The sequence below is a fragment of the Ambystoma mexicanum genome, chromosome 4p (genome assembly GCF_040938575.1).
Source record: "Ambystoma mexicanum isolate Mex_15411 chromosome 4p, UKY_AmexF1_1, whole genome shotgun sequence".
Taxonomy (NCBI): Eukaryota; Metazoa; Chordata; class Amphibia; order Caudata; family Ambystomatidae; genus Ambystoma; species Ambystoma mexicanum.
The window spans coordinates 1,206,911,404-1,206,931,998 of record NC_090927.1 but is presented as its reverse complement, the minus strand read 5'-3'; the positions used below and the strand labels follow the sequence as shown (position 1 = coordinate 1,206,931,998).

Sequence of the window (20,595 nt, the reverse complement as noted above, 5' to 3'; positions counted from 1 at the left end):
TACTCTGCTTGCTTGCCACTTTCTAGGTGTTCTACGTCGAGAGCATAGAGGCATTTCCGTCCGAAGGGGAAGGGGCGCTGGTGTGCCAGTGGAATTATAATGCATTCGCCGAGGCTGTAGTATGTAATTTAGTTGTAGAGTTGTAGCGTTCAGACGTTTGATGTCTGTTGAAAGGGTGCTCAATTGCCGTATGTGGGTGTCTTAGTGTAAAGACCAGAGGGGGGTCTGTACTTCCACTCTCTATTTGGTAGAGGAGAGACACAGAGACCGCTGCCAAGATTCTCTATTGTGGTAGCAATGGACGAGCAATCAAGGTCTAGCTTCTCAGGAGGTGATGCAAGCTGGTTCTTAAACACAGTGTAGTCCGCAAGCACCACAAAGGAATGTCCACACACTGTATAGATCAAAACACAGTCTTTATATAATTAATATTCAAAGTCACGTACACTATCACGATAACTCCCTTTGTACTCAGAAATCAAAAATGGCAAATATGTTCAGTTCTAAAGTGGTACCACTAACGCTATCAGATCTCATTAAAGTGCATACGGTCAGAATGACACACAGATCAAAATAAAGAGGAAACCAGTAGTAGAGAGAGGAAGGAAAGCAAGATGGTTGAGCAATGGCAGAAGACTGGCCCTGTTACCTAGACACAGTTCTGTGTGAAGATCCCCCCAACTGGGCAACCTGTAGAAGAAAGATACAAGCCCAGTCCATATATTGTTCACACTAGACTTTCCAATAGTTCTGCAACCCCAAAGTACCTTGGCATTGTAGCGTTCCGCATCGGGGAATCGACGGCCCTTCTTGAGTGTCCTCCCTTTCAGGCCGGAGTCACGGGTTGTCGAATGTCCGACGGAGAACAGGTCGAGCTACGACGGTGAAGTGGCCGCGTCGTTCCTAGCGGTGCTCGTTGACGGGGAAGCGTAAATGTCCTGCAAGAAAGAGGCGTGCACGGCACCTCAGTGTCGATAGTTCTGGACCGCAAAGAGTTGAAGAACTGTGGCCCAGCAAGGGCGTTGAGTCGTCAGCGTCTCTGTGGTCTTTGGGTGGCGGGAAACCCACCGGCGGATACTCCTCGGCGCATCGACGGTCAGGCCTTCTCCAGCTGGATACAGCAGCGACGATGCGGACGAGTGCGCCCTTGGATCAATGAATTTCTTAGGCAACGGGAGCACGGCGGCTCCAGTTGGCGACAGCGGTCTTCGACAGTGGCGGACAACAGTCCGGGCGCTTCTCCTTGGAGTTCCGCAGCAATCCCCATATCGGGTCGGCAGCCTGTCGAAGGTCTGTCTACCAGGGAACTTAGGAAAAGATCAGCTGTGGACGATGGTCCCTCTTAGCTCGGGAAGAGGGCGCCTTACCAGGTCCTCTCTGTGTCAGTCCTTGAGGCACAGCAGCTTTCTGATTGTAAAGGAGAGCAACAGCAATTCTTCTCGGCCAGCAGGGCTCAAGGTTAAGCTTCAGTTAATCCAGTTACTCGTCGTAGTGGACTTCAGCTTCCGAACACGATTCCTAGCAGTGAGAGGTCCCCAGATATACTGTTGATCTCCCATTCATTCCGTTGGGTCACACTCAAGCAGCCACTCACGACTACGGGCATTCAGGCAGGCAGGCAGCCAATCAGGCACGCAGTGCATTCAGGCCATTCACTTCTCTCCAGACACTCACAACAAGTTATGAGTATTGGGGCAAGTACCGAGCCATTCAACACTCCAAGCTGCATTCATGGCTGTCTCAACCATTGTGTCAACCACCAGATACTAGACAGCCACAACATAGAATGCATATTCGTCACACACTCTATTCACCCAGGTCCCACCCACAGGCTTACCCACAACATACGGTCATTGAGAAGGCTCCAGCCAGTCTGGTCGGCACTTCCCCACACTACCATATATGGAACTTCCACCCAACAGCCAGTCAGGGGGAATGGACAGAGGCAGGGCTTCCCGGGACTTCGGGAAGATCTAGGTAACAGGTGATGGAAGGGAACTGGCCTGGGGGCCATTTTATCTCCATCAGGAATCTAACGATTCCAATGACAGGGCCTGGGCATCCCAAAATGGAGGACGCTCAGGGCACAAGTCATTTCAGTACGGAGCTGCCACCAGCCCATACCCTGCTCTGTGGGTCACACACAGGTGCCCACAAACATACACTAGGGGCAGAGGGTTGTACCCCTACCCATGGGTGCCATAAGGGTATCCCACAGGTCTGTTCACCAAACCAAAAGAGAGCGAGCTGCACCACCAGGAGTCCCACATGACCTCCTGCACGGAAAACACAACAGAACACACGATAAAAAGCAGTAAAGCACACGGATATGGAGGCCCTGTCCCTCTGATGCATTTCCAGCATCACACTTAGTTTGTATGCGTATTGTATGTTGGAATACAGAGTTTAGGTATGTTAATGCAGGGAGTACTTAGAGGACTTGATGGAAAGGTTGGTGAGAGGCACAGACAATCTTGAAGCCACATTTAGCAGATCATAACATGTTTAGCTATTAATGGTGTTGCAATTGTTTATTTCGGCAACACAGCCATAAAAACATATGCATTTAAGAAAGAACATTGGCATATATAAAAAGTCTAAATTTGACATAATTAGAATTTTATTCATGAACCCAACCACAAAAATAAAAATGTGCATTAAAAAGATTATACACTAGCAACAACATATTAGTGTACAGTAAAAGCACCTGCCAGCAGTTCCGACAGATAATTTAATATCTAATTCCCCTCACAACATGTTTATTCTATATCAGCGCCGTTAAAATGCATAAAAATTCTAATTATAAACTGCTAAAATTGATTTCCTTAATATGTCACCATTCCGGGGGAAGAAATATCCACCATTTTGCAGGGGCTTTGCAGTGTCGACAATATTACAAAATGATGTTCCACATACTAAAAGACGTAAGCTCATTCCCAGGCCCCTTTCATTTCAGATTTGGTACGAGTTGAGTTTTCTCCCTTAGGAACCACCTTCTAAAGATATAACGGGCGGTGGCGAGAACCACATGCTGACGGCAGGTATTCTTACAAAGATCCTCTGCCTCCCTGGTGTTTCCAATGCCCTTAGTGATGAACAGTGGGCTTAGGTACACACACGCCTGAGTGCACGAGTCACAGGGCAAAGCAAGAGGAAGTGGATAATCGTTTCCTTTGGATCGCCACAGAGTGGACAGACGTCACTGTCTTTCAACTTCCACCTCCTCGTGGTTGGGGCCGAAGGGAATACTCCCAACCTAAATCTTGCATACAGACCCCTCTCACGCATAGTACGGGCTTGGTACAGATAATTCTCAAAGCCGACTACCGATTTATGCGGCAGATATGCTGAGCCAGACTGCAAAACAGACTTCTTGTACGAGGTGACTTTCTGCCCTAGCTTTCAGTGCATCTTTTAACTCTGAGCAAATGTTTTACTATCTATTCCCTGCAGTGTTTCCCAAAGCAAACTTGCCCTTAGAGATATCAATGAATCCTTCACAGGGTGCACCCATTGGAGGCTTTATCCCCTTCTAACGACATGAGGTGCTTCAACCCTTCCCTCTGTTGATGTAATCCCTCTACTTGACATAACCCCAACCAGTATCATACTGGTCTTGATGAACTGAAGTCACCAACCCACTCCCTTTCTCTATTTGTCTCTCTCTCTCTTTATCTCTATTTTTCTTTCTCTATCCTTACCTCTCATATAGATACATTTTACCCTATGTGGAATATGGATCTGGGAGTTGGCAGATGATAGGAGAGTGCCTAGTGTGTCCTCCACGCTTTAGCGTAAGGGAAGCGCTTAGAATTCTGGGAGGCATGAGCCTTTGGTTCAATGAAAGGGCTGCTTGAGATATGAAAATCCCAGGAACTCATTTCATCATCCTCAGTATGTTGGTTGGCTGGGTGTGAGATGTGGCAAACCTCACTCTAACTTGCTCAAGTGCTGGGTTCAGTGGCCTGTTGGGACCTTCCCTCGTCGGGCCAATGTACTGCTTTTGTCAGGTGATTGGGGCAGGGGCCTGTATCACTGCTAATTTTGTTCCAGATATCTATCCAATGTCTTCCACAAGCCTCGAATGCCTCTCACATGGCACCAACAGCCCAATGTCAAATTGAAATTCCCCTCACCCCTTCCCCTGGTGTTGACTCAGCTTCACAACTTCATTTTCAGAATGACGCAGAAACTCTGCAGGAGGTTCTTCACGATGAGATGGGGAGCAGGAAAAACAAGTGATGGAGTGTGAATTATGCCATCACTTGGTCTAAAGTGGAGGGGCGTACAGCTGCAGGAAGGCCAAGAATAGGATGCTGACAGTAAATGTACAAAGGCCGGGGCAGGAGGGCTAGAATGGGCAGTCCAATAAAACTGCACTCAAATTTACATTATCCCTGGACCCAATACTAGGTACCGTTCTGTGCTACAACTCCCTGGACAGATTTGCCCAAAAGCTAATAAGTGAACCAAAGCAAAAGCATGAGTTATGTTTCTCGTTTTAGGGCTATCCTTCCAGAGATAGGGAGCAGATGGCACAGCGTATCATATGCACATGGTGTGAATTGTCCGCATAGGGAGTTTTTTTGGACCCGCGAAGGAACCACCTCATCCATCCGCAGCTAGTTGAACTATAAACAGGGAGGAAGCGGGAAAGTGGCTACCTTTAACGTGTAAGGTGTGGTTGGCTGATTTGTACGGGACTAGGTTCATGTTCACACAATTTAGTATGTTTTTTATGATAAGTGTTAGAAACGTGTTTGTGTAGTTTGAAGCCAGTTTCAAAAGCTATTCAATGACTTGTTTTGGTCATGTGGGCTGCTTTGAACAGTCTGTCATTTCTGACTTCTTGTGACAGGCAGGCCCCTCATGATCTCCAGATTTGCCCGTACCTGCCTATTGCTGTCCCATTCCATATGCAGCTTTCTGACACACAGGCTCTACTTGGTCTCCAGCTTTACCCTTTCCTCGTCAGTACCCGTTCTCTCTTGTGTCGGCACAGGCTCTGCCTTCTAGTGGCACACAGCTCCTTTACGGAATTGCGCTTTGTCTGTGCCTGGCTATTGATGGCTCATTCTGTCTGGATATGTCCTGCCTTCTCTTGATACTTACCTATACAGTACGTTTTCTTTGTCTGTACATGTTCTGCTCTTGATAGCGCTTGGCCCATAGGGAATATACGTGGCGGAGTGCTGCAGAAGCAGTAAGGTTGGGTGCTACCCTACACCCAGTATAAGTTAACAGAGAGTTTAGTTCGACCTATTGTCTTCGCTCACCTACACATATGTGCTCTGTTATGCTTTACTGTATTTCCCACTAATGGGAATCATGCATGCTCCGTATTCAATATGCCATTAATTATGTCACAGTGCAATATATCAGCAATAATAAATTGTAATATCAAGTCTCGTAAAGAAATGTTCTTTAATTGAAGTAATCACAGACCACCCGACCCCTGTTTCGACCAATGGTATTTCTCAAGGGAGTAAATATGCAAATTCAACTGGTTTGGTTTGACCCTCCACTATTTAGACTGCAGAAATACAGGTTCGATCCCCGAGTCCGCCCTTAGAAAATTCTGGGTATTAAGCACATTATAAATGACCAATTACAATAATACTTTTGTCGTGATCCTGTCCAATTTCACATGTCTTGCATTGACGTCCGATTGCCGATGGGTATCATCCTCCCGGGTGATGAAACGCTTATTAGTAGCTGGGTGTCCTGGAAGGAATCACCCCGTGCGACCCGCGTGTCTTTCACCAAGAACATTTCTTTATGAGACTTGATATTACAATTCATTATTCCTGATATACTACACTGTGCTATAATTAATGGCATATTGAATACGGAGCATGAATGATTCCCATTAGTGGGAAGTACAGTAAAGCGTAAAAGAGTAAATATTTGCAGGTGAGCGCCGACAATTGGTCTAACATGGTCTGCTCTTGCCTGCCTTAGGTAAACAGCATTCAGATTTGACCCAATAACGGCCCTGTGGGTGATAGGTAAACCGCGTTCGGCCTGTCGTGGATACCAGCCCTGGTGACGGTGCTAGGTAAACAGCGTTCAGATTGTCCCTGATTCCATTCCTGTGTTTGCTAAGTACACAACATTTAGATTCTCTGGCAAGTTCAAATGCTGTTTCCCTAGATCCACAAAAGCTGGAGCCAGGGATATTCCTAACGCTCTGTCGATGTTATCACCACCCGAGCTGGTATACGAGAATGTTATCACCACCCGAGCTGGTATACGAGAGATTGTCCTTGTGGAACTTTGGAAATGCATGTACAGAACCATTGCAGTCAGCTACCATGCATACATTGCACTGTACAAAAACCCCCCAAACTTCAAATGCTGGGCGCCTGGAGGGTTCGGCAGTTACGCTACTAAACTGTCTTCTATGCGCCTTACGGCCTTGCAAGTGGTATCAGAGCTTGTTGGCTTTGTGCCTTCGAAGCGGATATATTTTGAACCATAAACCTTTGATAGCTCTTTCAGTAATGCTTATTATTGCAGAGACAAAAAATACCATACTTTTTGCTGAAACTATGCCGTCTATGGATAGCTTGGAATATTTTAACACCCCCAGCTCACCAATTCCACTCTGAGTGCTGCAGCTTGGCTTCTGCAGGCCCAGTCATGCTTCATGTGGTCCCACACACCTCAGTAAAGAGCTGGAAAGAAACTGCTCGGACAGGTGACATAGCAGCAGACCACGCCCTTACCTTTCCCAGCAAGTTGTTTTTACTGTAGTAAGAGCCCCAGTTATCGCCAGCTCACCTTGCATTTTGGTTATGTCATATTTCCGCATTTTAAAGACCAAACACAAAAAAGGCTGATTTCTGTTTTTTTTCTAAATCAGGGAGTTGGAGGGTGAACCCCCGAAACACCCCTTTTCCACACCCACCACAGCACACACTGACTACACACGCAGACATACACACATATACACGCACAGACACACAGCCCCACATTCAATTACCCGAAACACTGCCACGCCTGTCAGCACCTGCACGCACTCGGGTGGGACGGGGGCGTGATAGTTCGATTTAGAAAAGCCGCTCTGTGCAGCTACAGAGCGGTCTTTCTACATTATTAAAAAAGGACTTTTGACCTAATACCTGCATTTTAGCTGGCTGCTGCATACCCAGGCTGATATTGACTTGACCTACAGTGAGGAATTAAGTATGCACAATTTCATCCAGTCCCCCCTGTGATGCACGTTGCAAAGTAGCAGTTTCAGAATAAGCGTGTTTTATGTTTTTAAGTCGCTGGTTCACGTTCCACTAATCAGAACACCATAATTAGGCTCCTCCGGGGGATGTTATTTTGAAGCTGCTCTGCCCTAGCCCGAGGTGATACATTGCTCACTGAGCATAGCCCTTGCCACGGACATCTGCAATCACGTGCTCGGCTCTCAGCCTCCATTCTCCGGAATGTTCTCAATGGAGTAGCCATAGACTGGATTACTTTGGTCTTTTGGATTTGTGCTTAGGTTTACATTGCGCACACCTAGCTAGGGAGCAACAGAGCACTGTAGAAGTCCTTTGGGGTTAACAGAGGCAGGTGGAAGGGCAGGCTGCAGGTTATAGTAGCCTGTATATCCCGTGCTATCGGAGTTGTAAACATAAATATTCAGAAGTAGTAGGCCCTGAGGGGCCCCTAGGTACTCCATGAGAAGCAGGGTCTTTAGGTCTTTCCTGAACTGCTGCTGTGGCCCGCATTGAGATTAGGGAGCAATAACACCTATTATTAGAACACAGAGAAGCATGCGAATTACACAAAGAAGCGCTATAATGCTATTTGTTCATAATATGTATTTGTTTAATAGTGATTTGTGAGAGGCTCACGGGGGGCACTGTCCGTGGTTCTGTTTCTGGGTTATTTTCTAGTGCAAAGGTACTTCTGTTCACAGGGTCTTCTTTTCCTGTGTGGACTGTGATGCTATGGGGCTGCTTGCTCTGCAATGTTAAGCTCCTTGGTCATGGTGAACACATGCTTGTGCATCGGAAATGCGGTTTGGACGTTGGCACAGGAGGCACTGCTCTTCTGTGTTTTTTCCCCCCACGTTTCGATGTGTTTTTTAAGAATCCGCTTGGAGCTACAGGAAGAAGTGCTTCCATAAAAGTTGGCTGAGCAGAAGCTTGAAATGTAAGGTGCATCAGATAGCAAACGGTGAACTGCCGAATGGCTGCTGTTCATGCACGCTGGCCATGGCTGTCAACAAAGAGTGCATTTTGGAGCAACAGTTGAAGATTAATGCAGTAATGCAAACAGTGTGTGTGACATTCAGCAATTAAGGAAAACATGGCGTGGCCTCAGAGTAATTTGGTCATAGAAGGTGACATTCTATGTCAGGACCAGAGGCGAGCATTATGATATAACTTCCTTTATTTCAGCAGTTTCAAAACTCACAATATTTATCCTTAATACAAAACACACAAAACAAGTTCAATGTTTCTTTTCTTTTTCTTTTTTAAAAAAATCTGTACTACAACTCCCTATGCTCAGTCTCACTCCTGTAGTCCACTCGGCAATCCCGGCAATCCCTGCTCCTCATATGTCACTTCCTGCAGGTTGCCTTCCTCTTTTTTTCCTGCTCTTCGGCAAGTTTTTCCGCTTCTGTAGTATCCGAAAGGCGGAGAAGCCTTCTGCCAAAGATTGACAGAAAGCTGGGAGACTTTTGCACCTAAGAAACGGGGGACAGAGTCCAGGGCCTGTTATTTGGAGATGCCTTTGTGAAAGAGATGAGCAGGTTCGTAGGAACATACACTGCAGTGGAAAAGGCCTAAGCGTCCATACAAAAGGTATTTACGGGCAGAGTTTTTACTGGGACCAGCTGTTACAGGGGTCACAAGGCCGGTTGGCATGCCCTGCAGAGAAGGCCCCAAAGCCATAGAGCCCAGTATTGGGAGTCCAGACAACCCGACTCCTTCTTCCCAGCGAGAGGATGACCCACCAGAAGCTGCAGAGGACACGGACATACCAAATACCAGTCAGACCAAACAGGTGAGGAGCCAGCGGGCAAAATACCCTCCAGGGGGGGGGGGCTGCTTTGTGTTTAAGCGAGTGGCGAAAGCTATCCAGCGATGCCTGGGTCTTCCAGACAGTAGCAGGCTTCTGACTAGAGTTCGTAGAGCATTCCGAGCTGTGCAGGGTCCCTCCGAAGATGGTTTTCTCTCAAGAAGAGTAGAGCATCCAATAGGAGGAGCTTTCCCAGCAAACGAAAAGGGAGTGAGAGCCAGCAGGCGAAGTCAGGTTAATCAGTAACCTATTTTTAGTGTGCAGGAAGGACAAGGTGAGGCCGGTAATCAATCTGAAAAGCCTCAACGGGTGGATCCCCGACAGGCAAGTCAAGATGGAGGGCATCCACCTCCTCAGAGACATTGACTGAAATGGGGATTGGTTGGCACAAATAGTCTTGAAAGACGCTTAGTTGACAGTGCCGGTAGCTCAGGAGAACAGGCCCTTTCTTTGGTTTCTGTGGGGCGGAAACACGTGGCAGTTGAAGAGACTGCCGTTAGGTCTCTCCTCAGCCACTCTGGCCATTCAACAAACTCATGAGTCTGGTAGCAGCGGTGGCCAGGGAGAGAGGCACTTGCATGGTCATTTATCTGGACGATATCCTACTACTAGCAGCGGAGAGGGAGATGCTGCAAGCGCAGACCCAGTGGTTGGGGATTCAATCTGAAAAGCCTCAACGGGTGGATCCCCGACAGGCAAGTCAAGATGGAGGGCATCCACCTCCTCAGGGACATTGTCTGAAATGGGGATTGGTTGGCACAAATAGTCTTGAAAGACGCTTAGTTGACAGTGCCGGTAGCTCAGGAGAACAGGCCCTTTCTTTGGTTTCTGTGGGGCGGAAACACGTGGCAGTTGAAGACACTGCCGTTTGGTCTCTCCTGAGCCAGTCTGGCCATTCAACAAACTCATGAGGCCGGTAGCAGCGGCAGCCAGGGAGAGAGGCATTTGCATGGTCGTTTATCTGGACGATATCCTACTACTAGCAGCGGAAAGGGAGATGCTGCAAGCGCAGACCCAGTGGTTGGGGATTCTGCTAGAGTTGCTAGGGTTTCTCATCAACCACAAGAAGTCAGAATTAGCCCACAAGAAGAGGGTAGTGTTCGTAGGCTTCGTGGTAGATACCAGGAAGGCGCTGGTTGAACTTCCGGTGCAAAAGCTCAGAGACACCAAGAAAGAAATCAGGGCATGTCTTCAAAACAAAGTGATTTCTCTAGCAAGAGAAGTAGGCCTGCTATTATCCTCGTTCCAGGTGATATTCCTGGGGCCCTTACATTACAGAGCCCTTCAAAGACTAAAGATAAAATACCTCCATCAGGAGCTTGGGTATCACCAGACGGTCCCCTTAGATCAGGAGAGCAAGGGAGAGCTGCAGTGTTGGCTCCAGAACATAGAAGCCTGGAACGGACGTGCGATCTTCGGCAACATTCCAGAGTTAGTATAGAGTCAAATGCCAACAGATCAGACTGGGGAGCCAGGTGTGGTTCTTTAGAAACAGGAGGAAAGTGGAGCCTGGAAGAATTGAAACTTCACATTAACTGTCTGGAACTCTTAGCACACTCTTTTGCGATAAAGACATTCGCCAGAGGGAAAGCGAACTGCTGCGTCTTACCCACGATGGACAACGTGTCCACTATGAGGTATATAAATCACCTAGCGGGGACGAAGTCCAGGATAATGGCCGAGCTGGCAAAGGACTGCTGGCCTTTCTGCCTGGAGAACTGAGTTTCAGCCAGGGTGGAGTACCTCGCGGGGGATCCGAATTGGAACTCCAGGTATCTGCTAGACGCCAACGACTGGATGCTTCAGACGGAAGTCTACCAGAAACTAGCAGTGCCCTGGGCTGTTAGACATATATCTAGTCGCGTCCAGCCTAAACATTCAAAGTCCCAGATTTTTCAGCTGCAGGCTGGATCCCGACGTCTTGGGGACTGACACGTTTCTGCACAACTGGGGAGGTGCAGGATACTTCGCCCTTTGCACCATTCGCAATGATTGCCAGAGCGCTAGCGAAAGTGCACAGGGAAAATGCGGAAGTGGTGATGGTGGTCCGAGCCTGGAAGTCGCAAGCATGGATTCCAGTTCTAATGGAACTTTTTCCGCAGGTTTCCTGCAGACTCTTCCTCAAAATCAAGACCTGATCTGGCACCCGACAGGTCAGTGTCTTCCTCTGAGGAAAAAGGGGGCCCTCCCGATGCTTGCCAGCATGGTATTGGGGCTAAGGGAAGCATGGCAGGAATTTCAGGATTGGCTGCACAGCTCTGTGGACCAGAGGATGGGATAGGTAGTGACTATGGAGAGTGGAAGGGAAGCAAAGACGAAGAGAGAGGAAAAAGGCTGATAAACAGATTGATGGAGAAGTCAATTTTTCACTTCGTTTTTATTATCATTCCTATGTTAAAAATAGGCCTCACTTATGCAATAAGAATTACACAAACCAAACACAATAATTGTCAAAATATGTTATAAGTGTGTTCTTCATTACAAAAAATACCACCAATGCAGAGCCATCCAAAATGACTGACAACAAAGTTTCAGTTAACTGTTTGGGAGAGCGACACCAATAATCACCTTCCTAATAATGTGGCATTCATTGAATTTGTATAAAAGCCAAAACACATAGGGCCTGATTTACAAAAGTGTTTTGGAATGGAAAAAACACATTGAAAAAGGCTTTGAAAATCAGGCCCATACATGCTTTAAATGCATCGTATAATAAAAAGAGCATTAAAAATAAATATTATTCATCTTAGATAACAAGCTTAATACCCGACACCAGTCTCTAACCACTGGACCAGGATTTTAATCTGCGTTGCTCTGCATGGTCTTGCTTCCAAGACAAACACGTTGCCCCTGGGTCATGTTTTGAACACATTCCAATCTCTGGAAGTCTTTGACTTCCTAGTTCCTATTTTTAGCTTGAGCTATTTGGTGTTGCTTGTGACACCTATAAACCAAAACTATTGCTTTAGAGTACAGTTCGGCAGAGATGGCATACGTGTAGAAACACACAGCTTGTAGGTTTCTTTTTATTATTCACCCACCCATTGACTGCCCGTAGCCATGCTAATTCCTATGGCCATTCCCACCCAGTTCCTGCCCCTCCCTGCCCAAAAACCTCCACATCGTAACCCTTTTTGCTCCCTTTAAACTAGCCTTACCATCAAACTTTCCACTTGAAGTGTCTGCAAATATTTTTCTTGAACAGTCTTCAGAGAGATAATGACTTAATTGGAGTTGCAAAACCAGTTTATGGTGTAATCAAAATGCCTTAATCAGGTCTGCCTTCCGTCACTCGATTTATAAGCATTATGCATGTCCTTCACTGAAGTCCTGTTAAAAACAAGCATTGGCAAAGCCAGCAGTTTTGGCTTATGTATAAATATTAGCCATTTTCCAGGCACTGCTGTTAGATGCCCAGGTACTCGTACCATTCCGCACCTTCTACCATCAATGGCTAGTCAAAACCACTACGGCCTTGACTGGAAAGTGCCTTTAGCATGCCTACTCAAACGCACACATTGTTGTCATTGCCAATGCTTGTTGTGACTTATTTTGGCCTTTTCTGCATTTAAAATCCCCCAAAAGCATTTAATTGAAGCACTGACTTTCAATACACTTTAGCACCCCCTGCAGTCCGTCCTTTGGTCTCTCTTTTTCAAGCTACCACTCCTCCAGTCCCCCATAAGCCTCTTGCGTAGTCTGTGTGCTGGGAAACTGCGGCAGCCGGCAATCATGGCTCTGTTTCTGCTTCTATAACTTGGTAGCTGAAAAAAAAGCCAAGTGAAACGCTTCTCAAGACTAAGAGACCCTCATCTGAGGGGCCCAGACCTCAATTTCTCCCATATTATGAAGAAGTAAATCGCATGTTTGACTGTTTTGACACCTCAAAGTATGCATCCAGTTCAGTGCCTTTCAGTGTAACCTTTCTACTGAACCAGTAGCAGTCCCATGACAGGAGAGCCTCGCCACAGGCTATACAGTGGGAGAACCAAGTGTTGGGCCTGTAAGAAAATGAAACGTACTTACTTGGGGCCACATTTCAGAAACGTTGCCTTAGTGCAAAAAACATTCTTTCAATGCATTTTTGCACTGGCCAAATTCTGCCCAGTGATAGGAACAGGGCAGAGATCGCCTTGGTGCAAAGGTGCAAAATTGCATTGAAAGCATATATTTTTTTAAGCATAATGTATCTTTCTGGAATTCTATACAATAATTGCTAGACTCATTAAAGGTTTATTTCAGCACACTTCAGGGTGTGAGTCACTGATTTAGTCTGTTCTTAAACACCTCAACTCAGCCTTTCACCCTACTGAGGTTGATAAATGAGTACCAACACATGTTGGGTGATATTGTATGTATATTTGTTCTATATAAATTGCTTCTGCGCTATATAATAACACATCATTATCATTTGGCCATGAACATCTGCTTGCATTCACAGTAATTTGGTAATTTGGGCCTATAGACACTGATCTTAATGATACATATGGTGATCCATTCTTGTATGATAAGTATATCACATTATAGTGATATCGTACCATTTTTCTCAGTGTGCTTAGGAACAATGCATTGTGATGCCATGTCCTGTTTGGTCAAGAGGTGAAAGGTCGTGTTTCATCGCTTCCCGTGATATCGCTTCAGGGTGGTGTCAAATTACATCACTTCCTGTGATGTCATCAGAGGTCAAGGGTTGTGTGATCTCACTTCCGCTACCCCTGTCATTTTGGTGAAAAGGCGTCCCTGTTTTGAAGTAGGAAATGTTTGCACTAGTATCAATTGCACTTGCACCGATGCGGTTTCAGTAATATAATATTTTTTTCAGTTACAGGCATGAACATCTGCAGTTTTATCGTTGAAAGAATCCTGGACGCGTGCCCAGTAAACCAAGCCACTGCTCTGCCATGCAGTGATTTTGCCAAAGGGAATGAGCATCCAATCGCAGAAGTCAAGCGTGACCTGAACCTTCCAGCTGGAAATCTTGTGCTTTTTGCTGAGAATCATTAACTAAACTTGCTGAACTCCACCATAATGTGCATTTTATTTGTGCTTGAGAAAGAGTTTACACGCCCCGAAAGGTCTCTTGAATATCTGTGAGAAATAAGGAGGGTGTGTGTAGGGATGGGCTAGGAAACAAAGGTGGCCCTAGAAATGTTTTTCAAAATGGTCCCGTATCACACCGTGTGAGCAAGGCAAACAAATCTAATTGAGGTGGAGGGGTTCATCTACAAGAAATTCGGGGAAAATTGGTCCAAATAGTGAATTTGCTCGTTAATGGGGATTAAAAAATAGTCAAACATATCCAAAAACTGACAGATACATTTTTTTTCAGAGGGAGGATAAACAAACGGGAAACTTGGACTAAAAAGTGTTTTTTTGAAAGAGATGAGGGAATGACGAGCAATGGGATGAACAGGGCAGGTGTGCGTGGGAGAGAGAGGCTAAGAGGAGGTGAAACCGGGATACCCACACAAAAGAGGCCCACGGTGCAGAATCCCTGCTGGAAATCTCCAGAGTTCTCTGTAGGCCAGTTCATACACGGGGGAGGGATAGACAACAGGTATGACCATGGAAGACGGGTGCAGAACCGGGGAGCCTTCGGAGCTCTTCTGCACTTGATATGCTCAGGTTTGTGCTGGAGACTCCCAGACGAAGGTGCTGCAATGTGTTTTTGGGATGGGCGCGGGATATGTAAAGGCAAGCGTATTGTATAGTATGAAAATAGCCAGATACTCGCTGAATTAAAGCAATTCAGGAAACTGCCTGGGGCTTCCCCCACAGAGAGCATACCTTTGCACCTAGAACTCTGTTTTCATTCCAAGGGAGGCAGTGGAAGCCAAAATGCGACTTTGTTTCGCCACTTGAAACCCCTTGCGCTACTCTTGTCTGAAGGGAAAAGTCGGAAAATGGCACCAATAATTGGCAGAGGCACTTTTAAGGGAGACATACCAGCCACAAGGGCCTGGTTATCTAACATTTGCACCTGTGCTAAAAATTAGGCAAATGCCTTGATAATATGGAATGGGACAAACAGGTTTTGTCTTAATAAGTATTATCTGAAAACGTGTGCACTAGGGCAAAAATGAACCATGCTGTTTTTGGTACTATGTTTGCCACATTACATAAAACAAATCTGTTTACTTCATTTCTTTTCATGTTACGCAGCAAGTCTAGCAAATAAAAGAGCCTGTTTGCTTTTTTTCTCTAGTAGAAACATTTTGAGATAATACTGATTGGGACTAAACCTGTTTGCTCCATTCCGTATTATCCAAGCAGCAAAATGGACGCTAAATTAATCTGCTCCATTGTTTGGGCACAGAGGCAAAATTTAGATAATCTGCAGGCTGGCAAAATCACACAAAAAAGTGGCGCTATTCCTAGATCATGACATTATTCGGATCGTTTGCCTGGAATCTCGGAAGCCAAAACTGGGTGTTGGCCAGGTCACAAGTTGGAATTCTGAAAGAGCCAACTCAGCCTTTCATCCTGAGGTATAAATGACTATCTGTACATTGGGTGATGGGTGATAGTTGCAATTGTAATGGGTTATTAAAAACGCGCTTAATACCCAGAGGTTTCTAAGCGCGGACCCCAAACCTTTGTTGCTCTGTGCCGTCTTGCTTCCAAGACGAACGCGTTGCCCCTGAGCTATCCTTCCAAGACAGTTACATATGTTACTTAAAATGCTATGAAACAGCAATATATGTGCAAAAAAGCACTATATAAAAATATTATCATGAACATTTGCATAACCACAGTTTCTCTCTGTACCTTTACGCTGCACAGAAATCCCTCTGGGAGGGGTGGCTGGTGAGGGCAGAGTGGCACGAACGTGGAGTTCGTGCCACTCAAAGGGTGTGGATGGAGGAAGCAGCAAAACATATTCTCTTCTGCTCGAAACAGTGAATGTCATTAAAATACTGGCACGACCGTGTGTTGACATTATTTAGATTATTTAGTCTTAAAACATACTTGCCAACCCTACTGATTCAGGCAGTAGGCTACTGTTTTTTAAGGAGTCCTACCGCCTACAGATTTGGGTGACAGATCCTACTGCTTTTTAGAGTGGTAGGTAATTTATGTGACTATAAGGCAGGCTGGTTGAGAGCGGCCCAGGACAAAGCACGCAACACATTAGTTAGTTTGTGTGTGTGTGGTGGGCGGGTAAGTGATTACTTTGAGTGACGGACTCAGACCAATCCACTGACCTGACAGCTACGTGACTCTGCCCTGCACACTGGCCGGGAAAGGCCTTAGGTGAACCACCAGTGAAGGCAAGTGGCAGAGCGTACCACCCTCACACAGAATCTGCCTATCAGACTGAGGAGGGTATCACTCTCTATGTTGTTCAGTTATTCATCTTGCCCTGCAGGAATAAATATGTGTTGCCCAGGCTGCGGCTACAGAGAAGTGGCTAACGTTGCCTACCAGCTCTGTGTCATTAGCTTCTGTGTAATTGAATTTGGTGTTAATTTACCATTTACAATTACACATTTTAAACATTTGAACATCTTTCCATGTTGTGCTGCTTGAAGGGTTGTGTATTTTAGAATGCTACAGTGGTGTCAACAATGTATGTTGTGTATTTTCCTGTGATGGCATTGTTATGCGAAGTATTATTTTTGAAACTTTAAAAATCCTTCATCTTTTTGGCCACAGAATGTTGGCAAGTATGTTAAAGGCGTAACCCAATGTGGCCTAGACCCCCTCCCCACTACTCGGTGGATCCTGGCTCAGTTCAAGTCAATTGCATGGCAGAAAACCAGGGCTCAAGTCGTGGGCAAACGCCGGTGGACGGCATCCCCCACTTTTTTCAGAGAGTGGATGCCGCACCCCTGGGCATTTTGGAGGCCGTGTGTAGAACAAGACACTTTGGCCCCGATTCATGGCATATTTTGCACAGATCAAAGTGACTTTGCACTGCTGAAAATTGACTTTACACTACTGACACAAACCCTGATTCATGCAACTGTGCAAAGTGTATTTTTGCCATGCAAAGTCAGTGCAAAGTCGTTTTGTACTGCAAAAATGACTTTGTACAGACTTTGCACTGCAAAAAAACACTTTGCACAGTTCCATGAATCAGGGTTTGTGCCGGCAGTGCAAAGTCACTTTGAACTGTGCAAAAAATTCCATGAATCAGGCCCTCTGGCTGTCTTTTTTAAATGATCATTTTAAGTGCAACGTAAGGATTCGAAGTGCGGTCGCCAGGTCGGGCACTCCACCACTGCACCATATAATCTGGTGAAAAGCAACAAACAACTAAAGGTGAAAAGTCCCCTCTCGGGACTGCACTCTCCATGGAGATCACTGGCATTCATTCTTGGGGTTTAAAACGTGCACACATTTTAACATTTTCAAAGCTTACTAGGAGAAAATCGCCTGTCTTGGTTTTTGGTGGTATGTTGTTTTTATGAAAGGCAAATGCCTAGTTGACCTGTGCAATTTGTCTGGTTAGGCAAAGCCAATTAACTGAAGTTTGCATATTTCACCTTGATATGCTCATTTCTGGTGACGTCACATCCCATTGCGTGCGTTAATGATTCCTCCCCCACTTTTTTTTTTAGTATTTGACCCCTGCAGAAAACTGAAGGCTACCACAAAGTGGGGCAGCAACAGCTGCGACATAGTGTGTAATTATATCAGGTTCTCGAACATCCCTTCACGCCCGCGTCCTGCCTCTTATAAGCCCTGTAGAACTGGCAGGATTCAAGCCCCAATTTAATTGCATCTAAGATTGCAAACATAGGACTGATAAAGGAGCTAGTTAGCAGGGAACCAAACATGCAAAGTGCAGGCTGGCCCCGTGTCTGAGGAGAGTGCTTAACCTGTGAGCTAAGCACCCCCCACTAACATCTAGGCCGAGAAGCTTAAAAATCTCGACTGTTCCAATGCAGCTGTCATCCCAAGTGAACACAGGAAAGGTAATGGGCCTGATTCACATCGCGTTTTCAATGGGATTGTCCCATTTGAGAATCAGGCCCATTCTATTATGGCACGGACGCACCCAGGCTCGGACTGGCCTATAGGGCAATGAGCCCATGGCTGAACTAAAAACGCAAAATGCTGGTGTGGGCAAGTTTTTTGGGTTAAAGTTGGCACTTTTTCGGTCAATATGGGCCAGTTTGATGAGTTAGTTCACTATATCGCTAATAGTTTTGTCCAGTGTTGCTGAAGAAATATTCTTTGAAATATGCACAATTTGCATCACATTTTATCAAAAAACTCCCTGTTGGGTACCATTCAAACAGTGTCACAAATGGAATGAATTGCCATTTGCAACTGTGGGCCCCTTTTTCATTGGTGCCCGAGATAATTTGATGGCCCATTCCGACCCTGGAAACACCACACCCAAATTCCACAGGTCAGAGCAGCACCCGTTTGAACGAGAGTCAGAGGATAGGACCCAGCGGCGTTCAACAGCGAAAACCCATGTACCAAATCCAGACATGGCAATCTGCCGATTGAAGAGTTCTGGTCAGGTGCCGGTTTACTAATGTCTACTGTGCCAGGTGGCTGAGGTAGTTGGTTACTCCTGGTCGTGGGTTTGATGGGAAGTTAAGTCCTCAACAACAAATCCGTTTCTTTTGATGCGGGCGGGGACTGTGCTATTATATCACACGGTGGAACGTACCTTTGGGAAATTAATTTCCTAGCGGGGAACTAAATAAAGGCTTGGACACTGATCTAGCGTCGAGACATTCCGTAATAAAGTTTGGGGCCCACAATTACCACCCTGGCATTGGCCAGTCGGTGCAAAGGCAAAACATCCCTGCGCTAGCGCACAATTTCCCAGGACCGTAGCCACATCTGCTGGCTCTAGGCCGCAAGCCATCTACATTTGCGCCGTTACACTTTCAGTAGCTGCGTCATCAGGTGCGCACTGCCAGTGACTGCATACCGTAAGAATTAGCAGCACCTGCGGCTCCATCTGTATCACGTAAAACATAGGCTGAGGGGAAGGACCCGGCCGCTCTACTTACCCAGTCCGTTATCATGAGAAAGTCGGGGAGAGTGATGAACAGTCTAAATCCCGACGGTAAGGCGGCCGAGCTGACATCCCCGTACACGTGCTCCGGCTGCGCTGCTCCGTTAGCCATGGCGCCCGCTTCCAACTCCCCGCAAAGGACCTTTGCGAGCCTGCACTGACCACCTTGCGCGACTACTGCAGCGGGAGGCGGGCGGCGACGGCGCTCTGCGCACTCCTTGTTTGCTGTAGTACTTCAGGGCGAGGCTATTAAACCGGTTCCCCAGCTTATCTCGCCGGCCCTTTTCCCGGCCTCGGGCTCTAATGAGATCAACAAATGCCAGGCACACCTGCTGGAATGCACATGCATCCAACCAACCCACAGGCGCACACACATGCACCTGTCCGCTCTCTCTCTCTCAGAACATGGAAATACACACAACTGTTCCACATACACAAAAACACAGATCCATGTACTGTGCACACGGACCTTCACTGGGTAGAGCTCTGTGCTACGTGATAAAACGCAGGCACACCCGCTCGCCGAGATATACGTATATAAAAAGGCATAACGTTACGAAAGCAAACACACTGGGATTTAAGTGCACATTTGCATTCCTCAGTCCCACTTGGAGGGCCCTTCTATCACTGCCTTTCATTTGTTAAGAATGGCAATCAACGTAACGCTTTGTCTTCCATGACTCACCATAGGCCTAACAAAATGGAGGGCTTCCAGCCTTTATTAGAGCAAAGCTCAAAGACCTGTGTTGTTCTGGTCAGAATTGCATCCCGGCCCATTACTCCCCTCTGAGCCCCTCCCACTGCCTGACTGCATCTGAATTTTCCAGCTAGAGCAAGACCAGTTGACATGTCAGCAAGGAGGGGGGTGTGTGTGGGTGGGTGTGGGGGTGGCAGGGATGGGAGTGCTGTCTGTAGCAAGTCAGGAAGGATAAGGGGCAATGGAGATCGGAGCAGGACATTTCGGCGCCGCCAGTTTGGCGCGGGCCGATTTGGCACAGACGTTTGGCCACAAGATCCGTTTTTTCATGCCCGGTTTGGCGTGACCAGTTGGGCACAACGTCCTCACTATAAAATAAAAAAGAATGCATTGCTGCTGTCTTGAACCCGGGCCAGCTAGATGCAAGACCGAAGGCACAACCACAAGGCCGTACAGATTTTATTGTATTCATAAGCAAAAGATATATATATATCAACCTAGGTCATGTTTCAGAAAAAGGAAAGTAATGACTTGGGTTAATATTTGTAACTTGTGCATACGAAAACGATTAGATCTCTATGGCCTTGTGCTTAACTTTCCTGTCTCTCAGTACCGAACTGGGCGTGCCAAAAAGGGTCTTGCGGCCAAACGTCTGCACCAAAGCGCCCAGTGCCGAAATGGGGTGTACCGATGGGGATTACCAAACATAATGAAACATTACCTCCCATGCTCCCTCCTACCACAATCCTAATACAATGAAGGCATGCACAGCAGATCAACTGACTTGATCTAAGCACCATCATAACACCAAAACTGCTGCTTGAGAAATCTAATTAGAGCGCCGCACTCACACAGAGGATCTGAGCTAAGCTGGCAGATAGGGAAC

General features: G+C 46.5%; 1 protein-coding gene and 1 long non-coding RNA gene across 2 annotated transcripts in view; one reads left to right on the top strand and one right to left on the bottom strand.

Annotated features, from left to right (window-relative positions):
* The window catches only part of MAL (mal, T cell differentiation protein), a 217,004-nt gene extending 197,771 nt beyond the window's left edge, over positions 1 to 19,233 (bottom strand). Inside the window, exon 1 of the mRNA XM_069606859.1 lies at positions 19,008 to 19,233. Within this exon, the coding sequence (XP_069462960.1) occupies positions 19,008 to 19,124 (117 nt within the window). The 5' untranslated portion in view covers positions 19,125 to 19,233. The remainder of the gene's footprint in view (positions 1 to 19,007) is intronic.
* LOC138453737 (uncharacterized) lies at positions 8,498 to 14,050 on the top strand. The gene is made up of 2 exons (XR_011260510.1): positions 8,498 to 9,012; positions 13,850 to 14,050. It is a non-coding gene; the product is annotated as an uncharacterized lncRNA (long non-coding RNA).
* Positions 19,234 to 20,595: the final 1,362 nt, after the last annotated feature.